General features: G+C 41.9%; 1 protein-coding gene across 5 annotated transcripts in view; it reads left to right on the top strand.

The window, feature by feature from the left end:
• The window catches only part of PID1 (phosphotyrosine interaction domain containing 1), an 83,865-nt gene extending 59,691 nt beyond the window's left edge, over positions 1 to 24,174 (top strand). For all 5 annotated transcript variants that reach the window (XM_041414499.1, XM_041414502.1, XM_041414500.1 and 2 more), the window contains exon 3: positions 22,206 to 24,174. In XM_041414499.1, the coding sequence (XP_041270433.1) occupies positions 22,206 to 22,682 (477 nt within the window). In that variant the 3' untranslated portion in view covers positions 22,683 to 24,174. The remainder of the gene's footprint in view (positions 1 to 22,205) is intronic.
• The last annotated feature ends 1,537 nt before the right edge of the window (positions 24,175 to 25,711 follow it).

Below are 25,711 nucleotides of genomic sequence, written 5' to 3' on the forward strand. Positions count from 1 at the left end.
AGATGCTTTCCAGTTATCCTGCAGGTTGCTATCTGGGCAATCCCCCTCTGCCCTGTGGCACAGAGTTAGAGGATTAAGGATGTGTCCCCACTGTGAGCCAGCAGTGAGTGCCTTGTGCCAGACTCATGGCTGTGTGGCCAGGGCAGGCAGATGCTGGGCTGCTGCAGGGCTTGTGTGGGAGGACAGCAGGGCTGGGGGCATGAGGGGGGGATGTCACCTGGTCATAGCAGTGCTCGTGGCTGGTGTCAAAAGCTGTGCAGAGCTGGTGCAGGCTCGTTTAAAAAAGACTTTCTATTTTTGCTTAACTTCAGTGTATGTTTTACTAAGTCATAGCAATGTTATGGTCTAAATTAAGTCATCTGCCCACTTGGAAAACACTCTAGTATTGGTTTTACAATATCCTCAGTTTTCTTAGCTATGATTCTCCAGGAAAATCCCTGAGGAATCTCTGCAAGCCTAGTTGTGAAATCATGTGGGGTTTATTGATTTTCACAGGATAGATCTCTGATTTCCCATTATGTGCAGTATAAAACATCTTCACTTACCTGTGCTGTCAGGGATGTTGGCCAGCAATGAGATAATACACACTTGTGGAAACAGATTTATTACTTAAAATTTTGAGAGCAGGAGGTGACTATATTCATTGCTATGATATAAAACAGCCCATATCAAAATGTTTAGGACTGCTGTGCATTCTTTAGGGAATGTATAGAAGTGAAGAGCTCACAAAGAGTGACTTTGTTCAGTAATTGCAGTATGGTTCATATTTAGCCAAGGTGAATCAAATCACCTGTAATGATGAAATAGGGACAGCACCATTTGTGATGGTTACAGCTTTAGTTTAGCAGGTTATTGTGCATGAAATTAGTTAGTAACTAATGGGTCTGTATGCAATGATATGCTAAGATAACATCTGGTTTATGTTTTTCTGCTTAGTGTTCTTGGCTGTATTGCAAAAGAAGATGCACCTTCTCTATGAGAATCAGTTGGATTTTCCAGCTGCCAAGTCACAGAGCAAACTCATTTCACACCTTGTATTTCTGGCTGTGAATCAAAAGTAACTCAGCTGATTTCAAAGAAGCTATTTCACATATGTCTGCATATATATCTGATGGAAAGATTCATCCTATCATCCCATGTAAAGAGATCTGTCCATCTCCCCATATATTGTACTATATGAACTAATCTTGGCAATGGAAGCTTTATCTGTTTCAATGCAGACTTAGGAAATGATGACTCCTGTGATTTTTTTGCAGTTATCTTCTCTCTGACTTTCCCTCAGGCATTCAAGTATTATCTTTCTAGAGGAGACTTCAGCAGTAGACATTAGGAATGAGGAAAGAGTTGCATAATATGAGTCATTAAGTAGCAATAAAGAAAAAAAAGTGATAAACTAGGGCTGTCTCAGAACAGGAACCACCTATTGTGAATTTTCAGGATTTTTGTTTGCTTATGCTAAATGTTGGCCTCTCTATCTAAATGAAAAGCTGAAAAATGGGCTGCTGAATGGACATAGCACAGTTTTGCAATTAGTATAAGCTTTGGTCATGTCACAGAAGTGACTCAAATGTCCCTATCTTATTCCTTCCATATCTTCATTTCATTTGTCTTAGGTTTCTTGCTTACCAAGATACGAATTGCATTTTGGAGGGGTGTAAGAGCTGTATTAGCAGCTTCTTTTGACTACCATCTTTAGCTCCTAAGGAAAAAAAATAACACAAAACTGTGCTTAAGATTTTTCTGTTGCAGTGAATTATTTCTGCTGCTTCCAGAAGGCTGTGGCGTGGAGGGCAGAGTTGCATCCTCTGGGGAGGCTACTCAGAGACTTTTGAGATGATGGCTGAGCTGTGTCCTGGAAGGGAAGAATATAGGTGGCTTGTTTGCAAATGAACTTGAAGGGCAGATTAGGCAGCAGTTTGACTGTGGCATGCTGTTTTTCCAAGCTGAGCTGCTGCTGCTGTGGCAGATGAGGCACAGCCATGTGCTGTGGGCATGCAGCATGCATGGGGCAGCTCTCTGAGCTGCCTCAGCAGTGAACAGTCCTTACTGTACATCAGCCCTCAGAATGTAAATGTTTAAGGGGTTCTGCTGGGGAGTAAAGCCCTTTCAAGAGCCTTCTGTTTATAATCATTCCCAAAAGTCAATGTTTCCTATTATACAGAGAGCGTAGGGTCCTGTGCTTCAGCACTTCTCTGGAGTCGTATGAAAAGTGTAAGGAGCTGGTGAGCTCAGCTTGGTGCTCCTCTCTGGCCTCTTGACCACTTCGGCTCAGCTGTCTGTTCCCGTGGCAGGGAGCAATGTGGGATTGTCCCAGCCCACCACTGGCCTCCTCCAGCTTGAAAAGGTTGAATGTCAGCCTCCCTGAAATGTGGTTGTGGCATGTATCTCAGCTGTGCAGTTCCCATCTCAGGTGTGTAATTCATATCTCAGGTGTGTAGCTCACCTGCTGTCAGCAAATCATATCCCTTTTTTTCATTCTCAAGTGCTGAATAACACAGAATGCATCTGCCTGCAGTTGTTCACTGGTTGGACCACATTTTTTATTAGAGCACAGGGATTTAAAGATATTTGGAGTATACTGGTTTTGATAACTTTGAGGGCAAAACCAGATGATGGCTTTGTAGCTGATTTGACGGAATGTTGGCATCCTTTAGGACCCTGCTAGCACCTCCTCTGGGTGAGGATGATGTGGTTCCAGCACACTGTCACTGTTTGTCACCTTCTGGTTTAAAGAAATGATGCTACAAAGAGCCTTCTGCATGCCAGAGCTGCTTCTCATGGCACCTGTTGCGATGAAATCATAGGGAACAGTGAGCTCACAGATTTTGTGCAAAAATCATGTAGGGTTTTTTTTTTGGTTTTTTTTTTTTTTTTTTTTTTCTGTGATGACTTAACATTGTTCCTTTTCTTTCTTTCCTCTTTTGAAAGAAAGATGTTTTTGGTACCACAGTCCAGGCACAGTTGTGGTGACCTTACTTTGTATGCCTATGAATATTTCCAGCATCCCAGGCTCTGCTGTAGTGAGCAGTGCAGACACCTTCCAGCAGCCCCTGAGCCTCTGAGGTTTGCCCACATGGGCACAAGTCTCCCATGCAGCAACTTTTGGCTTTACAGGCAGTTTCTTGTTCCCATAGACTGATGCCCATGTATGAGTCATGTCCCAGCAGGAGCCTTGCCCAGTGGTGTGGATTGATGCAGGATGAGTTAATGTCTTGTTGAATTAAGAGTGCATTGTCTTTTCTGCCTGGTGTTATATTTGACAGTTGTTTCCGGTCTCATATCAAGCTATAACCAGATAGTATTTTTCCTGTCTTTAAACCAGTGTGGATTGGTTATTGAAGAACACTGAATACTAATTTGACCTAATTGGAATTTATTCAGATAGCAATGTAAAAGTGATTAAAGTTGTTAAATGCATTGTGAGCCATTTATTCTTGAGAGAAAACAAGAGGCAAAAAAAAAAAAATCTGGGAAGCTGGCTAGCAATTTGGAAAGCTTACAGTAAAGGTATTAATAATAAAGGATGTTTGATATTTTTTGATATAATGAAATCTTATTTCTATAGTTGCAATTCTTCATGCAAGAGAATTACTTCTGCTCTCCATTCCTATATACTGTACTATCCAACAGGAAAAGGAACAGTGCAACTATCTGAATTGTGAGGAACTTTTAAAATTGAGGAGTGAATTTTTTCTTATTCTCTGAATGATGAAAGATATTAGTCATGCATAAACTAATTTTCTCCATTTTTTTCTTAACCACCTGCTGCCCGTGTGGTGTTTATGCTGTTGCTGGCTGCTGTTGCAGTTGTAATAAAAACAAGTGGTAACACAAAAATCACTGTTGCATTTCAGTATCTGGGAGGCAGCTGAGTAAGAGGAAGTGGAAATTTTCTGATGATACAGGAAGTGCTTTGCCCTTGAAACTGGCCAGGTCAGAGTGATGCAAATTCAGCAATGCCCTGGAGTTATGAGATATGGTGAATAAATAAATAGCAATTTATTCTCCTGTGATGGTAGTGTACAAGTGGTACAGATGCCCCCACCTTTATCAAGTTCTGTTTGCCTGCCTCACCCTGGTTTCTGATTCCTTCTTAATTTAGAATAGGCGCAATTGTTTATGTAGAGAAACTTGATTATTTAGGTTGAAAATTAAATAAGTTTCACAGTGCTAAGGATTCAAAGTTATCCACTGGTAAGGACGGGCTGCAGGTCCCTCTCTGTGTGCTGTGCACAGGGGACATGTTTGTTACAGCTGGATTTTCTGCAGTGAGAGGTGAGATTCAGCTTGTTGAGTTGGAGGCTCTCTGCCTTACTGAGGATATGCTGACTGTCACCAGAATTTCATGACCCCAGTTTATATGAGGAATAAAAATGTTCCTCATTATGTTAGGCTGTCATGTAAGAAAAGGCAGAATGACTGTTTCCAAATCCAGTATATCCCAAACTTAGACTCTACCACGTGACTTTACAGGTGTTAGGGAGGTGTCTGCTAATAGAAGAGTGTTTGGATTTGGCCACCGAGTGGCACTCCAGACCTGCAATCTAAGAGGGGAAGGGTTTATTTCTGCCATCAGGGCTCTAAAATACAATTATTTGCAAGCATGTAGACACTATTGAATCAAATTGGACTGCTGAAGGTTAAATTACTATCTTCAGAAATGTTGTTATAATATCCATCTTGACATTTCATTATACCAGTACAATATAAATATCAAATTTGATTAGCTGTCAAGCAGCAAGAAAAATAAACCAAAATAGTCCCATCATTTTTACCCCAGAAAAATAGTAGGGCATATCATTAAAAGTAGTGGGTTGCCAAAGGCAGATCAAAGTTAAATTACCCATTGAAAGTGGTATTAGGTTGGGTAGCTAGAATATTTTTGCCCCCAGAAGGTGCCATCATGAAGAGTTGGTGTTGAAGGCAGGTATTCAAGCTGCTGCATCCATTGCTGGATATAACCTAGTTTGGTTTGAGCAGTGGTTGCTTTTACATCCAGCTTTAGTGATGCTTCCAAGATTCATTTCAAGACTCAGACTTTCACAGTGTTTACAGGACCAAAAGCTCCCAGAAGTTTGACTAAGATTTGTTTTTTAATCATGCAGAATTCAAATAAAACATCATGTTGACCTTCTTGGAAAAACCATTTAGGGACAACTGGCTGTACCCATATTTCTAAATTAAGATACTATAGGTTCAACAAACCTTTGGTGTGAATCAAATTTGAGTCACCCTAAATTTGAATATGGTGCTTTGTACTGGAATTTAAGCAGTGCAATATTTAAAACATTATTCAGTGTCATAACAAGTCATGCATCATACTCCCTGGATTTAGAACTGTTTATAACAAGTTTTATTACTGTGAACAATTTCTAGTTCATGCTATAATTACTATTCAAACTACCTGACATCAACCTAATTCTCTCTTGTGAGATTAATGGGTAATTCCAGCCTACTGTTTTGCATATGTGACTGTGAAGGCAGCTGTTGGAACTTTAGCAATATTTCTGAATAAATGCTCTTGATAGAGTTCTAGTTCCTGGTGAAGATAAGATATCTCTGCAGCTAAGAAAGAATTACGATTCCCTCTGGAGCTGTGTGTGACACAGAGCATTGTTGAGTTTAATGACAGTGTTTGAAAAACTGGGAAAAGTTGGTTCCATGCGCTGCTGATTGTTTCCTTGTTTCACATGGTGTCTGGTAGTGGTCACATAGCCCCAGGAAGGACAAATGACTGTGGCTTCAATGACATTGTGTGGCTACAGGTTGGCATTGGGCACAGACATCATCCAGCTTTCTCGAAACGGTCTTTCAAATGTCACCTTCCTGTGATGGGAGGCCACATCAGACCAGAACTGAAATTTCAGTTTTAACTTTCTTACTTTATTTGGTGAGGTTTTTTTTTTTTTCTTTCTTTCTTTTTTTTTGCCTGCAAATGTCAGTTGTATTTTCTGATGACTTGATATTTTCAGAAATCTTTTAAAGTTAGGTTAAGTGCTCTGGTGATGGTAGGCACTTTCTCTTGACTTCTGTATAGAATGTATTTTTCCCTTTTTTTTTGCCTCCTCTATCATCTTAGAGTGGTCTCATGCCTTGCACAATAGCTTCTCTGAACTTAACTCACTAATCTAGCTTGCCCAATCAAATGTGTCATGTCTTTGTGACCATGAGCTTTCCTTTCCAAGTTAATAACTTCAAGCTGATCATCTGTTGGAAAACAGAAGAGCTATAGCTCCTTTCAACAAGGAATTCACTGTGATTTCAGAATGTGAGGTGTTAGGTGATTTGGCAGTGCTGTGCACATGATAATGTCCTTCAGGAGTGATTGGGGCTTTGTTCATCTGAGAATCATCTGCTGAGAAATGCACATGTAAGTGGAAGAAGCTGATTCCAAGAGTTTGCATTCCTTATCAGGTTAGGTAGTGAAAAAGGAGAATGACTGTACATGTACCTAAGTCAAGGTGTTTGAGTGTTATGAAAGCTGCTCCATGTGTCTTTGCCATTTATGTAGAAGGATTTGTGTTAATCTTTTGTTGGTTCTTTCAGAATTTTTCCAGGCTTTGGATGGTTGTGCCATTTGGCAAAGTCTGGAGCTCTATCTCCTTTTCTACACTTGCTGAACCCTCTTGGATAAAAATTTCTCTTCTGTTCTTTTACAGTGTGTGCTTGCTTAATTTTCATTTCAAAAAAAAGTAGGTGCCTGAAGGTGGCAGCTAAGTCGCTGGAATTGGAGGAAAATGCAAGCAAGATGAAGCCTGCTCTTGCCATTGCATCCTTGATTTAATTAGATTTTGGTTATATCTGACATAGTGTTGGGTAAGAGTTTTAAGTGTTAGCTGGAAAGTGTGAAGGACATTATGTCTCCTTTGCCTAAAGCATAAAAGGAAAAAAAGGTTTTCATTTTAACAAGAAACTCCAGAGCAGTTTGGACTCTACATCAAAGAGCAATATTTGGTTTCATGATGTCTTCCAGACAGTTCATAATGCAAGTCCAAACCCAATCTATAAGTAGTAGCCAAAGTGATTTTTGCCTTCTCCAAAGTTTGCTCTAGCTAAACCTAGCTGTGCTGGTTATGTGTTTTTCCAAAGGGCAACAGCCTGATATAATGGAGAGTAGATTTTGCTTTGGCCTGTGGTACCATGCCGTCATCCTCTTGGACCACCTCCAAGAGAGCACAGGTGGCAGTTCTGCTGGGATCTCACAGCTTCTCTGTTTTTATTAGCCTTTCTGGCTGGTATCCTGTACTGTATGACCCACCCTTGAGATGCACTTTTTGGATCACTCCATGGAATTTCTTCTGTTCACCTTCTAAAATTTCATCCCGGTATCTTAAATTAAAAATGTCTGGGTAAACCTTACAGTGCTCGCTCTAGTCATTGGTTCATGATCACATGAACTACATTTGACTCATGTAAGGAGCACAGGAATATCTTTATGGATTATCCAGGGATGTCCATGTGCTTCCCTGTGACAGGTGTGCTCTGGTTTGCAATCCACCCTCACAAAACAGCTGCATATCTCCCAAGAGCTTTCCTCCAGGTCATGTTGTGGCTCTCTATCTGTTCCACACATTTCCAGTCTTCCCCAGATAAAGTTCCCACTTGCTGTAGTTTGTGTAGGTTCCACACTGTGCCTGGGCTGTGCCCCAGGCAGGTGCTGCTCACAGCTCCTTCCATCAGCCTTCAGTGCAGGCAGTGCTGGGGGGTGAGAGGGGGCACTTGTCCATTGCCAGGATTGCACTTCTCTGGAGCAAAGGACGGAAGGAGAGCAAATGGCAGGCAGGAAAGAAAGCAGATGCAAGAAGGTAGTGGATTTATCTTTCTTCATATTTGCCTGTCCTCTGTATTTGTTTATTCTTGAGTGTTTTTGTAGCCAGAACCTGCTCTGCCAAGAGGCTGGGTGTGGAGGTGGTGCAAGGCCACTGCTCCCCCTGTCCCCCGCCGTGCTGGGAGACACCTCTCTAATGACACTGTGCTGTGAATGAGGCAGTGTCCCAAGTACTGCAATCATTGGAAAGCTGTGTCTCTTTTTGCAGGAATGGCACTCTGAGTGTGGCTGCTGGAGCCCAATTTCTGTTCTGTTAATTGCGCTGCTCCCTCATAAATTGCCCTTGCAGTTTCCCTCAGTAATGCCATTCATCATCTCCTCTTTTAAACTCTGAATTTGGCATATACAGGGCTATGTAGGCAGCTGCTGGTTATATTTTAATGATACAGCTTGCTAAATGCTTCTTTAAGAAGAAAAGTGTTATAAATAATTCAATAGAGTTATTTTGCAGTACATATATGTGTCTGTCATAGCCTGTTAGAATAGCATAGTGTCACTTTAAGGATGCAGATAGGAAGCTGTCTGTCTGCACTGCTGAACAATTTGGGACCATAGGAACCTGAGGCTGTGACAGGCATTATGATATGATGCATTAATGCCATTTCTGGGTGTTACAAGTTCATCCCCAGAGGGGCTGTGCTGCAGTTGCATGATCTTGCTGCCATGGGAGGGGCTGCTTTGTTTTGGCTGTAGTTGATTTTAATGTGGAGATTTTGATAATCTCTCTGGTGCTTTTGTGAAAAAGGGAGAGGCCGTTGTTTTATAACTACTTTAAAAAAACTAAATATCTGACCTTGCTAATGAAGAAAACATGAAGAAAAATTACATCTATATTGTCTGCCACAGTAATTGGTTTTTCAGGAGAGGACTAACCTTTATTTCAGCTTTTTCTCCTTGAAAAACAAAAGGTAAACAAGATCCTACAAAGAAACATCATGTGCTGGCTACTCTTACCTGAAGTAAGAAACAGTGCAGGCTTTTTTTGTTGTTGTGGGTTTTGTCCCCCCCATGAATTTGTTGTAGATGCAGTATGCTTTCTTTTAAATAAGATTTCTTCCCAGGAATAGCTAGGTTGGTCTCTTCAGATTTGATTTTTACATACATGGCTTGAACTTTAATGCTGTTTGTGGATTTGCACTGTAATTAAAGGATCTTCTGCTTGATTCCAGCCCAACAAGAGATACCAATTTGTTTTGATGAGGAGGCAGCAGAGGAAAAGAGTGGCAGGCTAGAGGCAGATAATAGGAAACAAGTAATATAGTCTGTGCTTGTGCTGTAAATATCTGTATTTTCAGCATAAATTCTTTCTTACCTAAAATGCTGTTTGGTTTCTATTGTGCTGTCATATTTAAGCTCATGCATAACTAACCTAAAATATATGTAATTCTCTGTTTAAAAGTATTTAACCAGAATAATAACAGGTTTGGTAGGAAATGAGTGTTAGGAGATGCTTAGCAGAGGCTCTAATCCTTGTGTAAGAGTACAGCTGTGTCTCATAGGAGTTCTGGATCAGGCTCCCTGGGAGCAGGAGAACTTTTCTTCTGCTTTCTTTGGGCTACATGGGGAAAGCTACAGAAATTTACAGGATGAGTGATTCTTTATTTGTTAGTGCATACACTAATTTCTCTTGCCAAATTTTTGCCTGCGTTTTTAGATACTGAGAGAATGGTCAGCTTTTCTTAAAATGCTTGACACACATTGCTGTCCATGCTCTTTTGAAAATCTCTCTGTCAATATGTCAAAGCAAAGGGGGAGAGCACTCAAACCCATGGGCTTTCTTGAAATGCCTGGAAATATTTGGTGCCTTGTCTCTGGGGAAGAAAACCTTCCTCTGTGAGCAGTTATTCCTGTCTTGGCCACTGCTTTGTCAGTTTGGACATTGCTTCTTTATTCTTCGTTATTCTTCCTTTCTGTCTGACCCTGGAAAGAGCTGGAGAAAGTATTATGCACTAGTTGTACTCTTAGTTTGATGTGATCATGAACTATTAAGCTCTTAAAAGATTTGTTTATTCTATTAAATAATTAGAAAAGCTGTACTGAAAATTGTAACTCTAGGATGATGATAAATGGGACTGAGTTTTTGCTTGTTACAGAGCTGTGAAACACCTTGTTAATGGAAAATGTTGAAGTAATTGCTTATATAGAAAAAAAATCATAAGAGTTCTGAGATTTTTACTATCTATATGTTGGAGTCATAGCTGTGCGTTGATTTTTGGGTGGTGAGACCTCCTTGAGCTTGTTTTGCTACACAATATCCTGTGCTTCAAATGATACATTTTGCTTCAAGAGAATATCATAGGCATCCTGTAATGTTAATTTCTTAGGGAATTGCATTCTGTTGTCATGCTGAAGAGGCATTTCAGAGTCAGTTGCTTTATCCAGGGCTGGCCCTCTGTCCCTGGGTAGGCCAAGCAGCAGCTGGGTAAAGGTGTCTGAGTGTCAGTGGCAAGGTCCCTGCTGGGCTCTCTGCTCCCTATGGCTTAGCCATGGCCCAGTGACTGCCAGACTGCAAACTGGAAGGTAGAAAACAGAATTATGATGTTTTTAGCTGCTGGCATTCATTACTGCATAGAGATGGTAGCTGTGAAGAAAAACAGTGAAGGATTTCTTTGTTTTCATAAGTAGTTTCTTTTTTCCTTAGAGCTCTAAAATCTTTGCCAGTTTGTCCTTTATGAAACAGATCAACAGCAGGGCTACTTGCTGTAGATTTTGTCTTTGCAAAGTCAACTTCAGGGCCAGTGGAATCTATGAAAATGAATTTTCTGCCCTTCGTAAAAGCCTCGACCCCTGCAATACAGAGAGATGAACTGTGGATATGAAGGGAGCTTCTAGGAGCTTGCTGTACAACTGGTGTGAATAGTGATCAGTCTGACCTGCAACCATCTGAATGCTGCTGGGGGCAAGCTGCTGTAATAGATGACATAAATTGCAGCAGTGATAAGTAGAGCTGTCCCCAGAGAGGAGGACCTTTGCCCCCATCCCCTTCTTTCTTCCAGACAGTCCTTCACTTTGGAGTGCTGCTTTCCAGGCTCTCCCATCCTAGGTTCAGTGTTTCCTTTCATCTTGGCTGAGATTAGCACTATAGAAATCTCCATGTCTTGGTTTTGCTGCTGGTGCTTAGGGGTTGCATTTCTGCCTGCTTTGTAGGCTCGTCACCTTAGAGGTGAAATACAGCCAAGAGAATGGGTTGGAGGCAATGTAGCTTTTCTGGGAGAGGCTCTTGGATGGTACTGTGATTAAATTAGAAAAGGAAGGAGGCTCCCTCTGTGACACTGTGAAAAGCCTCCTGATGCAGAGAGAAATTTGCAGGAGATGAGCATCTCTGCAGCCCGGAGAGCCTGATGAATACCCAATTCACTCACAGGGCCTAAGGATCACTTTCAGGTCCTTCTGTGCTGGTTGGAAAAACATTATCTAAATGCAAAGTGACTGTACTGAAGACACAGGCAAGCACTAAATCCATTGTGAAAACAGGACCTTGGAGGCAATGTGAACCATGGCTTTGGAAATGAATTAAAAACTGTATGGCACTATTGTCTTCCATCATTATAGTCTTTGGGACATATTTATTCCTTTAAAGTCTTCTATTTAGTCTGCTAACATGCTGTTGCATTGTTGAATGGGAAATTTCTGGTTTAATTGTAACACAGTGTCATAAACCTTAGAGGCTGTGAGGTTGTATTCTTTCTTGTCTGTGTAGAGCTTGTGTTGCCGTAGCCTGGATCCAGAATTTGGTAACACAAGTGATAAATCAGGCATGTTTATCTAAGGACTCATTTGGTAAGAAAAAGAGTTGTTTAACTATATTTTCTTCTTCATAATGTGTTTAGTGCTTTTTATTAAGTTGAAATATGCAAGGTTTTTCATTGCTCCATTCCAGTGTAGGCACTGTATTTCTGCTTCTCCAGCCTTCAAATAAGACTTTTCATGGAGATGCTAAAACTTGTGAGAGCGGGAAAAATCTCAAAGGGTTTTGTTAAGTCATGGAACTCATTTCACATAACAATTCATGAAAGAGATGTAAAAGTAATGACAGAGTATTTTAATCAGAGACTTTGCGGGATGGTGGGTACAATTACATTTATATGGGGTTGATGTTTCTGTGTTCCCCTGGACTCCTCAGGGAAATGTTTCATTTGCAGTGTGGGAATGGTAGGAGAAGGACCAAGTACTGCTATTTCTGGGAGTCTCTGTGGTTTGTTTTGTAATTTTTTTCTCTTTTTTTTGAATGGTCTTATAGCACTAGGGGGAGGAAGAATTGAAATAATTTTATGAGCATTACTTCTATTCTTCCTGCAATGTAGACCTGACACTTCCTTTGATACACAATCCAAATTTGTAGTCATCTTCAGTGGTTCCCAAAGTTGGCTCCCTTCCCTTTTGTTCTTAATTTCAGGTGGTGTCAAGTTGTGCCAGGAATCAAGTGCAGTTGAGATTTTTGGTCTCCAGAACTAAATGTCTTAGTAACAGAAGTTTTGTTCAATTTTATTACTTGGCATCTTCTTTTGAAGGCAAGAACTAAAGGAGAAACACAAGGATCTCCTGGGGAACGCACAAAGAAGGGAACCTTGAGGACTGATCTCTTACCCCTAAGAGATAGTGAAAAACATGTATTCTGTGTGGCCTTCTGGGAGTGCTTCAGTGCCCAAAGTCTTGGAGAGTATGTGAAATACACATGCCTCAGTGGAAAAGGTGGTTGAAGTAGTAACTGTTCTTGTACTCCCTCTTTGCATGCTCCATGAGGTACAGAAGTTTTTGTAGGACTGGTGCCAAAGTGAATTTTCTGTGGGTTGGAAAGGAAGGGGGACAAAGTAAAAGTGAACAGTCTGCTCCTCTCTGTGTCCATGGGCTCCTTCTCTCTACTATGAGACAACAACTGTGAGGAGCCCAGCACTGAAAAGCTTTCTGAAACATGATGAGGTGCTTAATCAGATTTCCGTGTTTGGTTTCAACCTCATGTGAATAAAGATTGTGTAGTGAAAGAGGTTTGTGTGTACTTTGAACATAAACATCAAGGGAGGTGTATATTTGCAGGGAGATTGTGGTCATGCACATTTATGCCACATTCTCCTGGCAGAAGGGATGTTCTCGGTGAGAAGATTTTGAGGTAGCAGAGGAAAGGTTTTGGAAGGACTTTGTGTAAAGGAAACTTCAAGAAATTGCAATAATGCCTACAGAGTGGGCTGGTTTTCTCACCTTCCTGGCTGCCTCTACCTCTTCTTACCTGAAGGACAATGGGAAATGAACTGGCTTATCCAAGTATTAATTTCAACCCAGCAGTAACTGAGTACAGAGAGAGGAAGTTACATGAGGCAATGAAAGGAGACAAAGGAGGAAAGTGATCTAAATAGCAACATAAAGAAAATATTTGGGAATAAAAGTAATCATCGACTTGTACAATAGGGTGTCCAGCAGCCCTGCTGAGATTGTGTGTGATGGATGTATTTGTTCATTCGGTTATGTCTTGCACAACAACATTTTTAAATTGCTGCTAGAATGAAATTGATTTCTTGAGTTTTAAATAGTGCAGCGTAAATCTTCCACTCACACCAGGACCGAAGAGTCTCTGACTGCAAGCTCACTGCAGTTTGCCAGTTCCACTTGATTTCATTTCAGATTCATCCCTGCAAGCCAAACCACAAAAAGAGCTTCCTGTCCAGTGGAGAATGAAATGCAAGAGGCGATCCTTTTGTTGCTAATGGGAGGCTGCAGGGAGCAGAGCTGGCTCTTGCTGAGGTTGTGTTGGGGCTTGGTTAACTATTTTGCCAGTGAGGCAGAGACTCCTGGTCACTGGATATAAGTTAGGTGCTCTTAGGTCTAACTGAAGGCTGTACTTTAATACCTGGGGTTGTTTATAAAGAGACTTGCTGAGCAGCAGCCTGATGTAATGAAAGGTGAAAAGCTTGGATGGTTGTGTTTCTCAGGATTGTCTTCCAGAAGGAGAGTTTGGCTTGCTGCTTTATTTACCCCACACTGGCTGTTTGGCCAGTGGACTCAGTGGGCTTTTTCTTGTTGGCTTTTTTTCCTCTCAGAGCTCATAAATTAAGCCATCAGGGTAATTTTTTTTCCTCCTCCAGTACATTTATTTACTAAATCTTAAACTTGCCAAATGCTGATGTGTTTTCCCATGTCCTCCTTGAGCAGTATGGGGTAATGTTGGTGATGAGGCTGATCTCATAGGGTAAGGAGGGTTCCACTCCTGTGGGCATTCTGCAGAAGTTTTTGTCTTCTGCTCCCCTCCTCAACTGCCATCAGTGGGAGGCCTGGCAGAGCTCTGCTCTGGGAGGATCAGAGGTTTATTTGGCTATGAAGAGGGGCTCTGAGATGTCTGTGTGCTTTTGGGTGTCTTACTCTGAGCTGGGACAGAATCTCAGAGATGTGCCCTGCACTTTGATGTCAATCATCTGCACTTCCAGGAGTGTTTGTCTTGCACAGTGTTTGAGAAGTTCTTCATGGGTGAGCTCTGTCCTGAGAAAAGCCCCATTCCCAAGATGCTGCCCTGGACTGGATGTTGGGACACCGACTCTGGATCACAGTAACTCACCTGTTTTGTCTGCTGCCGTGTTAAAGGGCTTTCCTAGGAAACCTCAGAAGCAGCAGCACTGAAATTTGTATTATGTTTTTTATGTCATTCTGCTGGGGAAGAGCATTTTTCAAGAAAAGGTATTTTCACAGTGCCCCAGCTCTTCCTGCTCCTTCACATGCTACTGAGAAGCATGGAGGCTGTAAAACCTGAAAGAGCAATGATGGACTAAAAATTAGAGCTCTTCTGTCTTTCAAAGACATTTAGTTGGGGAACTATATCCAAAGTGACTACTCTGTGCTATCACTTTATGCCTTACTTGTGTGGTGACCCCTTCCTGGGGGGCAGTAAGGCTGCATGGTCACAGCTGAGAAACACGTGGGAAAGTACAAGCACCTGCAAAGGGCTGCTGTGAGCGTGGCTGTGGGGACAGATGGACAATTGGGGCAGCTGCTGCCCAGCAGTTGTTTTTCCTTAGGAGTTCTGAAGATGTAAAGAGCCAAATGCATTTCTTGCTGGGCTTGTTTATTATTTTTGTTTTCAAGGGGGAGTTGTAGCATGGCTGTAAGGCCTAAGTTCAGCCTTGGTCACACAAAAGGAGTCAGGTGCTGTTGACTTAACTGTTGAAGAGGTGCTGATGCTTCCAGCTTTTTCTGGAGCTATCCTTTGATTCCTTGGAATAAATCAGACATTAACTACTGATGTATTTTTTTTCTCTCCTAATCCAGTGGGCAGCCCTCAGAGTTGATGGTTATTTTCCATTAAATAGTTGCCTAGCTCTGTCTGTCCTCCCTCTGAATTTTGTCTCAAAAATAAAACAGTTCTTCACATATTTCTGTAAGCCACATTGCTGCATTTACTGTGTTTCTTAGGGCTGAGGAGCCCTGCTGTTCCCACAAAGACCCTTGTGTTCGTGCTGCAAGGCTTTGGCTGGACACAGGCAGTGTGGGTGAGGAAGCAGTGACAGGCAGAGGGAAACTGTGCAGCCTTTTTACTTGACTGAGTTATTTTTTGGGTCTTAAGCAAACGTTGCTTGAATGCAGTTCGTGGTATTTGCTCAGTGATCCAGTGGAATGTCTGGGATATTTTTGTTTTTCCTTCAAAAAAGCAGCTTTTGGCTCTAAATCCCAAGCTGCCAGCCTGAGGCTGAGTCACTGTGCTTTAGGGTGAGGAGAGCTGAGCTGGTGTGGTGAGACGGGTAGCCTGTCCAGCACAGAGCACTCCTGCTGTGCCTGGAGCTGGATGTGTTAATTAAAGATATTGAAAATTACTCTACAGCTAAATCTGCTTTTATTGACATGAAAGCTGTGCCAGGACTTACCAAGCTGTTGGACAGCATGCTGCAGGCCTGTCCCACTCATATCCCAGCTCTGCTGAGGATAAAAGAAAAACTAGTTTCAGCCATCAAATCTGTGACTCTTTGGTGAGCCCTGATTCTCCCCAACCACTCAGCTTGGAGGTGCCACTGGGGGCTTTGTGCACACTGTCATTGCAGTGACGTTGAGCACAGGGTTCCAGAGTAGCAACTTCTTGCAGAGGTTTCCAGATCTTGCAGTTATGTGGAGATTAAGCTTGCTGTGTCCTGGCCTCGACAATATGTGCCTGGAGTCTAGATAGAGCCTGAACTTTCTCATATGTGCCTGGAGTCTAGATAGAGCCTGAACTTTCTCATCCTGCACCTGCTACTGTGCTGCAAACCCAGGGAACATCTCCATCTGTGTGTTCCTGCAGCAATTTTAAACAAAACATGCATATGTCCTCCTAAACCTGCTTTAGGCTGCTATTCTTCCGATCTCCTCTGCATTCTTCTTTAAAACTTCTGCAAGTTTACCTGATCTTTAGGCTGATGGTTCGTGGCTTGGCTGAGATGAACTGACAAGCTTCAGCCATTGGAACAGGTTTTCCAGGGAGGTGTTGGAGCTGCCATCCCTGGAGGCGTTTAAGGGGTGTCTGGATCTGGTGCTGGGTGATGTGGTTCAGTGGTGTAGGGGTTGCAGTGGTGGTGCTGAGTGGATTGTTGGACTGTATGATCTTAAAGGTCTCTTCCAACCCTGATGTTTCAATGATTCTTTGATGGTTTACTTGCTGACTGGAGGGTCTGTACCTGTGCATCTTAACACAGACCCTTACAGTCACTTTTTTCATTGCCACGTGTCCTGAAGGTGCTGCAGGAGGAGTTATGTTTTCAGGAAGGAAATGTCCCATTATCTCTGTTTGCCTCACATTTAAGTGAGGCAAACTGTCTTGATCAAACATTATCAGTTGTAACTAGACCAAATTTGAGGCTAAAGAATGTTTATTTTAAAACACTGATCAACAGAAGAGACAGTCATCTACTACTAAGATTTGCACAAGATTCAAGATCCTCTAGGGCATCCTCTGGTGACTGTAAATATGCAGAGTAAATACCTGATGACTCAAGGTCAGTGCTCTATTTTAAACTTTTTCTTCATTTTTGTATTGATTTTGCTGGCAAAGACCCTCCTTATCTGGTATGGAAGAAATACTTATATTAAATAAATAACCAAGGAATTAATTTTACATATGGTCTTTTGATCATGGTCTTGAATAGTGAGAGAGCCGAGAACCCTGTGAGGTATGTGTTCCTGTGCCAAGCTCCTGTGCCAAGAGAGCATCTGTCCTCCTGTAGTGCAGTAATTATGGTCTTTACAGCTTGGATCTGCTTTCTTGGAGCACTGATAGTCTATGGGCTGGGGATAGGGAACGGAAGGAGAAAAAGTCATTTGACTGCCTTACTTCAGGTGCCTGAGTGAGGCTTGTGAGATAGGAGCAGTATGGATATGTGTTCCATTGGGGAGTCAGGTCTGAGGTCGGAGTGACACACACAGGAGCTGAGCTGCTCTTTATCTGCTATGAATTGCAAGTGAAAAATGTGAGATCAATGATGAAAGAGTATGAAAAGGGTATGAAGAGGAAAAACCCCTTATTAATTCTGACAAATCATACTGTGCTAGAAGTGTAAATGGCTATTGCAGCTGCTCTACTGGTCTTTTCAAAGTTGGTAGGCTCTTAAACATAGTTATTAAAAGACATTTTCACCATACGTTATTGGATTGAAGGAGCTGAAAACAACAATGTCAAAATACTCAGCTATTTCTGTCTTTCCAGGAGAGTGCCTGAAAAATGACATCAATTATTCTTCATGTCCTTTGACATGAGATGTCTCTATGTGTCACATGAGTGTAGCTGCATTACAGAAGGGCAAAGGCACAGCATTTTTCAGTTGAGGATAGTTTTGCCAGATACTGACACTGGTGTTGGCAAATCTCTAGGGTAAAATAAGGAGCTCTTCAGAACATCTTGACTTTTACAAAAGGTTTGGATGCTTGCAAGCATAGAGGTGCTGAAACCTCAAGAGTATTTTATGTCATGCTTGGTGACAGTGGCTTGTCAGAGGATGAAATTTGCCATAGAAAGGCTGGAAAGAATGTGGATAGTTTTTAACATGCACAAGAAATTTTTGTGAGGTGTATGTATCTTCCAGAAATTTGTGGAACAAATGGAACACACAAAGGACTAAAAGGACCATAAAGAAATATACTCTTATTCCTGGTAGAAGATATGATAGGAAATGCCTTCACTGCCTAAAATTAACACAGTGGCATTGAGCTGAATTTGCATTCCTTTTCTCACTTAAAATAGTGTCCAAAACAAGTAAAGGCTGCAACAGCTTGATCATAATTTACTTGTTACAACCAACCTGTAGCTTCTCTGCCTTGCACTGAGGCTAGAATCATAGAATCATGAGGATCATTAAGATTGGAAAAGACTTCCAAGATCATCAAATCCAACCTTTGACTGAACAGCACCTTGTCAACTAAACCATGGCATTTTGTGCCATGACCAGTTGTTTCTTGAAAACTTCAGGGCTGATGACTCCACCACTTCCCCGGGCAGCTCGTTCCAGTGCTTAACAACGCTAAGGGAATAAAGGTCCTGGCCTCACTATGAATAGGATGACACTTGCTACTGGACATGCCACACTTGCACAAATAAGTAATTTTCCTGGACTGATGTTTGCTTCCAAGTGATTTCCAGAGTTTCAGAGGAAGAAAAAGCATTATTCAGTCCTGGTGAACTTGTGCTGGTGGTCAGAGCTGTATTATCACAGATGTGGCTTTCAGCCTGCACTGTGGCTTTGCCTGACTTTGTCAATGATTACTGTCTGGTCAGTAAAGCTGTGGAGTGGATGCTCTTCAGGCACTTCAGTGTGTTTTTGTATGTGCAATGATAACTGTAACAACATCACTACTGCTGCTACTACTAATGTCTTTCTGTGCCCTTCACATCTCATTCTTACGATCATTAAAGATGGAATTCTGTCTTTTTTCTGCTGGCTTCACACTGATGAGATATCAATGATTTTAATGGGAAAGACCACCAGTGGGAATTTTTGCCTCAAAATAACTTTCTTTTCCATCTGATAATGAAAGGAATTATCTGTTCCTTGACCTTTGGTTGGCAGACTTGGAAATTGAAAATTGATGGTTGTACTGTACTAGCTTCACTGTAATGGTGTGGTCAGGGGTTTCTGAGCATTTAAACAAAGGTGAGTGTGCTGTGAGATGTGTCAAGGCAGGAGCCAAAATGCAGGGAGCACTGCTTGCGCTGCTTGTGGAATAACCTTGTAAACTCCGAGCTCAGGGAGAAGTACCTTCCCGTGGGTCGGAGAGTGGAGGTGTCTCCCCAGCCCCTGTATCCCTGTTGTGTTTTGGCAGGGAACCATGCTGTGATACAATGTTAGACATCTGTCTTCACCAAGACCTTCAGTGATGCTACTCTTGTCAAATGCTTGTATCTCAACTAGGTAAAAAAAAGATAATTCATTTTAAAACCCAAAAAAGTAACAGCACTAGAAGGTGTAGATGTTTCTATATAAGACACAGTGCAGGAGAAACTTTAAAGTTGAGGTTTTGTTTATTCTTTCCTGTGAGCTCCTTATTGTAATGTCTAAGCACCTTATAAATATTTATGGCTGTGTCCTCAAAGGAAAATGAGATTTATATAATGGAGGTTCAAAGTGACGTTAAAAGAAGCAACTTTCCAAAGGTTCCTACACAGTTATACCATGACAGAACGGGGACAGTAAATCAGACCAGTACATCCCATTTTGGTAAACAAGCCAGAATTCCATCCTTATTATTAGTTACTTTTGCATTGGCTGCTTACAGAGTAATTCACTGCTTTTTTTTTCTTAAAATACAACTACTTTATTTTAGGGAAGTCCATTATTTTTGGTAGATTCACTCTTAAGCAGGCCACACGCATGGATTGATGGCCAACAGGGGTTTGCTGTTAGCTGCTGCAGAGGAACAGAGGAGAACATTAAATTCAATTTATGCTGCTCTGTGACAGCTTACTCTGATCTTGCTCCTTGGCTGCTGAAGGTGTCCGAGCATCACTTGGGAGCTGCCCATGCTCAGAAGCTGATGCTGTGTGCTGGGGTGAATTTGCAGCACAGAGCTCAGCAACACTGACTGCCTGGGATGGAGTTGTCTTTGCTTTCTTCCCCTCTCCCCATCCTTGTGCTGCTGCTCAGGGCAGCTCACGAGCTGGCAGCAGCTTCCTCTTTAGGACAAGCCAGTAGTGAAACAGTTCCCTGCATCCCCTCTTGTGTGCTCATGAGAGGTGCTGATTTCTGTGGTCTCCAGGTGACCCTGGGCTTCTCCAAACAGCAGCTGGGGGGACAAAATGTTGCTGTGGTGGCAGCTCTCTCCTGCAGTCAGGGATTCGAAGCTGTATTTGGGCAGTGACAAAGTGCATGAGCAAGAGGCTATTTCTCTGTTCCTCAGGGTTTAAAGTTTTTGTGCAAATCTCTTTGAAGTTAGTGAAGGACTTCTGATGCTGCAATAGGCTTTGAATTTGACCCCAAGTGTCAGTTGACAGTGTTTGTCTTTTGTTAGCTGGCTTGTGAGTATGAAGTATATTCTTTGGAGAATATATTGAATGTGCAGATTTCCACAATGATCTTGCTCCATTCAAAGCAATCTGGCTTTGGATATATGTTGAAATACCCCCCAGTATGCTGTAGACACATTCCTCTTTGGTCCTGGATGTGCTGTTTGTATGTGTTTAGTCGGCACTGTGAACTCTGAGGTTTTCTTTTAAGTTTTTCTACAGTACTTTAGGGAACTCAACTCTCATCACTAATAAAATAAAATAAGGCAAAACACTGGTAGGTCTTGCCTTGTTAACTGTTCTAGCTGTTGTGTTTCCCACTGTTCCAAAAAAAATACAAAGCTTTATAAGATTCAACATATTCCCAGTGCAAATCATGAATATTTATAGGCAAAGAATAAGACTTCCCATTTTGAAATGTCAGTGCTATGAAATTGCTTTTTTGGCAAGCATGATTTAGCCACACAGACTTCCAATAAAGTTTTGTAAGCTTTTTCCTTAATTATGGCTTAATTTAGGCCTCTAAGTTTAACAAAACCTGTAAAACTTACAGCAAAATATTTTTCTTGTGGAAAATTTTGTTTGCATAGATTACAAATCCCATATTTCTTGTGGTTATGATTTTTTAATGTGCTCAAATGTGGAAATTCCATGTTTTTTCTTTACGTTTCTTAACACATTTACAACATAAAAATAACCTATATTGTGTATGTAATGCAGAATTTTGAAGAAATTAGTTTGAAAAGTGCATGTGATTACTTTTTTCCTCCAAATGCCTTGAGTAAAATGTAGAGGAGGCTATAAGTCATCAAGCAAGGGGTAAAAGATTCTGTCTCAAGCAGATACTGCTGCAAGAGATAAATGAGGAGCAATTTTGCTTTCATATAGTTGTTCTTAAATGTACCGTCCTGACAACAGCAATAAATAATCTACATAATTGCATTTGTGTGGCATTGACCTGTCTTTCATAGAGAAAATCCCTTTTCCCAGATAAAATAATCTTCCATTCAGCTGTAAGTGGAAGGAAGCCTCATTAGTAGCTGCACAGATTTAGGGGAATGTTTCTGCACAGGCTTAATAGAGAATTTTGATGTGGACCTCCTAGTGAATTTGATATTTGGTGAACAAATTTCTGTAAAGGCACTCAAACCACCTTGCTTTCGTGTGCTGATTGCCTAACAGGGTATTTACTCAAAAGGACTAGACAGGAAAGCAGAGAGATGATGTGATTAAACTTAGGTAGATTTATTACTAGATTTTTAACAGCATATTTTATTAAATTGATGTAATAAATATCTCAACCCTGCTCAAAGATAAAGTTTTGAACAGCTTTGAGCTGTTCCTGGCTTAATACTTAAGTAGAAGTAGAAGAAGTGGTGAAAAAACAGGATCATTTTGGAAAAGAAGCATTGAAACAGTTTAAAACCCTCTTCTGTGATCATGCTTTTCGATCCCCTGCAGCCTTGCATTATCAAAATGAGAATGTCTCTCTCTCTGTCTCCCTAATACTAATGTTTGAAATATGATACAGATAAATCATCTGAATAAAGTATGAAGGAAAAAAAAAAGACGTGATTTGCATCACAGCTACCTGGGACCTGTTCTAATGGCAATTGCACTTGCTAAAATGAGCATAGAGGTAGTCAGGGGCTCTAAAGCTGAGCTTTCTAGGAGGGGTGAAGATAGTGGAATGCCTTGAAACTCAGACACTTGGGCATTTTTAATTTCTGGGTTTGAATGGTGAAGTCAGCATTTGCAAAAACAAATATTTGGAAAGCGGTTGGAAAACTGTTTTACTGAAAATGATGTGGAAATCAGGGAGTTTGTGAGGGGAGGCGTGTGCTTTTATTTCCCCAGTGAAACTCCCCAGGATGGCACAAAGTACCACCAGAGTCTGCTCTCTGTGTTTTCACCTGTCTTTGTTCTTCTTTGCAGGTTACATATTTGGGTAAAGTTTCCACAACAGGGATGCAATTTTTGTCAGGCTGCACAGAAAAACCAGTCATTGAATTGTGGAAGAAGCACACGCTCACCAGGGAGGATGTTTACCCAGCTAATGCCCTTCTGGAAATTCGCCCTTTCCAAGTCTGGCTGCATCATCTGGACCTCAAGGGTGAGGCGACAGTGCACATGGATACCTTTCAGGTAGCACGTATAGCCTACTGCACTGCTGACCACAACGTCAGCCCAAACATCTTTGCTTGGGTCTATCGGGAGATCAACGATGACCTGTCCTACCAGATGGACTGCCACGCTGTGGAGTGTGAGAGCAAGCTGGAGGCCAAGAAGCTGGCCCATGCCATGATGGAGGCCTTTAAGAAGACTTTTCACAGCATGAAAAGCGATGGCCGGATCCACAGGAACAGCTCATCGGAGGAAGTGTCTCATGAATTTGAATCTGATGATGGCTGACTGAACTCATTCACAGTTCAGCAGAGGCAGAAATGGCTTAGGGAATGAGAGCTGATAGGTGAATAAGCAACAATTGAAACTGGGTAATGAAAGGACTGCCAAACACTTGTCTGACCAGCTTCTTAAATCAGAAGAGCAATTTGGTACCTACAGATATGCATCATTAAAGTAATTACGTTGAATTGAAATCTGCTGCTGTTGTAAAAGTGAGAAAAAGATCTCCCTCCCCACCTCTGTCACCCTCCCATCACTGTCCCTTTCTCATCTCTGTAGTTCAGGTGCATACCATGAAGTGCAGTCATTCCTGTTTGTCTTATGAGACTGGTCAGGCAATTTTATTAGTTGCTTCTCTGGCATTCCTAGCTGCAGGCTGATGCTGAAGCACAAGAGCAAGTAGGCCTGGAAAGCCCTAATGGTTCCCGAAGAATCTTTCCCCATGACACATCACACAGACCCTTTGACCGTTCGTAGGCTAAGACAGCCATACACAGCCTTTTTAGACTAATGGCCTGGCATTCTGCAGTTAATTCACATTTCACAGATAAAAAATGAAAGATGCTTGTATGTACACATTATATCATATGCTATCCTTTATTTTATTCATTGTACCTATTTTCTTAATGTACTGGCTGCCACGTCTTTCACCCAACACCAGTATTTGCAGTTTCAGACTATGTACTGCAGGATACCAAAAAGGGGTGGGCAGAAATACTCCCTGGTGGCTGGGGGTTCAGCAAGTCAGCCCTGCTGTCTGTGCATTATCCCACCCTGATGTGCTCCACAGGAGGGGGCCCGCTGGGAAGAGTTGAGGGACGCTTGGGTGTGTCAGTGTTAGAACTGTGACTTCTCATCAACCTCAGGTGTGACGAGATCCGAGCACGGTGGGCACAGCTCTGTGTTCCCCTTTCCGCATTGCTGGTCGAGCGACCCTGGTGGGATGGAGCTGGCAGTGTCTCACCACACAGGGCTGCCTCACTGTAAAGATCAAAGGAAATGGTCCCTTAGGAGTCAGGTTTGAACATCTGTTCTGGTTGAGAACCTCGTGTTAAGATTCCCTTATCTTTCCTTGTTCACAGATATACAGTCATGCCTTTCTTAAATGCAGATGTTTAATAAAACTCAAATAAAGGAAAAACTTGTTTCACTTGATATTTTTTAAGGCTGAGAGCAGATCAGTAGTTTGCAAGTAATGCTGCTCCTTTGTACAATTTTGTTTGTAATTATGGTAATGTTAGGGGCACTAGGGCACCTTACAGAAGCCTTAAAAGAAAGCTAATCCAAGCAGATAGCTCTGTGTCTGTATTTTGTGTGTCTGTGTTTGTATGTGAGAGTGTATGTGCGAGTCCAGTGGTAAAGCATGTGGATTGAGCATGGAGATGTATTGAGGAGGGCCCACACCTCTTGAAAATATGCTTATTGCTTTACAATGTATGTAAACTGTTCTCCAGCATAAATGCATTCATACTTTAATAAAAAAAAGTTTTGAGTTAAACCTTGTTAGTTTTAAGCTGTCTTTCCAATGTACACTCAGTGGTTTTGTGTGTGTGGGTTCTTTGTTTATTTCATTTAGTGGAATGAAAATGTTAATTTATTTCCTTTTAATTATTGCATCAGTCTTCATGAGAATTGCTGTTAACATTTTAATATAAATTTAATTTCAATATTTAGGTTAATTATTGCTGTGAGGTTGGTTGTTGGTGTTTTTGTTCGTTGGTTGGCTGGTTTTGTTGGTTGTGTTGGATTGTTTTGGGTTTTTTTGTTTGGTCAATTAGGGTTTTTTTTTATTTTTAGATTTTTTTTTTACTTTGTGGAGTGGGGACGTGATTTATAATTTTTGCTTAGCAGGAGGTGGCAGAGATACTCCCCTCTCCCAACCTGACCAGTTGAAATGAGCTCTGCTGAGTGGGAGTAGTATTGCCTTGCTTACAGAAATCACAGCATGTTTCAGGTAGGGCATTTGATGGTAGGATGGGGAATATACCACCATGCTGGCAGCTTCCAGTTTTTCTCTGAATCTTTGGATGACCCAGTGTTTCCAAATACAGATGTAAAAAATTATTTCTCTTTTTCTTCCCACAATGTGTACTTGGAAATGGGGAGTCATGTATGGACTATATGCTGGTCAAAAAAAAAAAAAAAAAATCTGGGTCCTGCTCTTTATATAGTTGCCTTTTTGAACAAAGGCAGAATTAGGCAAAATTTCCTTCAACTTTTGACAAATCATTTTCTTTTGTAGTCATATGTTAGTTTCCTGACTTGTTTGGATGCTCTGCCACCAAAGCTGCTATGAATTGGTGTGTGGAATCCTTCATTGCATCCTGTCACCCAGATGTCCCTGCTGACAGCAGAGGGGTTCATGTGTGAACCCCAGCTCTTAGCCAAGGGCTGCTGGAGTGTGGAAGGGGCAGGAGATTCCCAGCCCACCCCACACAGGAGCTGAGGTGCCTCCTGCCAGTCCTGAGTTTGGGATTTCCACTTCTGGAGCAAATACTTGGGAGAGTGGGATGTCTTCCTGTCATGGGGTGGGTGTGATCTTTCTGGCTGACACAGTCTGCCACTGTCACCCTCCAGTCCAGGCCAGAGCACAACTACACAGAAATGTGGTCAGCAGTGGTGTGGCAGCAGCACCAAGGCAGTGACTCTCCTCCAGTGCTGGGCCCTGGTGAGGCTGCACCTTGACAGTGTTGTGTCCAATTTTGGGTCCCTCTAAGACATTGAAGTGCTGGAGCATGTCCAGAGAAGGCCAGTGGAGCTGGGAAGGGTCTGGAACACAAATCTGGTGAGGAGCAGTTGAGGGAACTGGAGAGAGGAGGCTCAGGGGGACCTCAGCGTTTTTTACAGCTCCCTGACAGGAGGTTGCAGCAAAGTGGGGGTTGGACTCTCCTCTGAGGTGACAAGTGATAGGACAAGAGGAAATGGCCTCAGGATGTGACAGAGGATGTTTAGATTGAATATTAGGGAAAGTTTCTTCCCCAGAAGGGTTGTTAAGCACTGGAACAGACTGCCTAGGGGAGTGGTGGAGGTATTTA

The sequence above is a fragment of the Onychostruthus taczanowskii genome, unplaced genomic scaffold, assembly GCF_017590055.1.
Source record: "Onychostruthus taczanowskii isolate IOZ18803 unplaced genomic scaffold, ASM1759005v1 scaffold45, whole genome shotgun sequence".
Lineage (NCBI taxonomy): Eukaryota > Metazoa > Chordata > Aves > Passeriformes > Passeridae > Onychostruthus > Onychostruthus taczanowskii.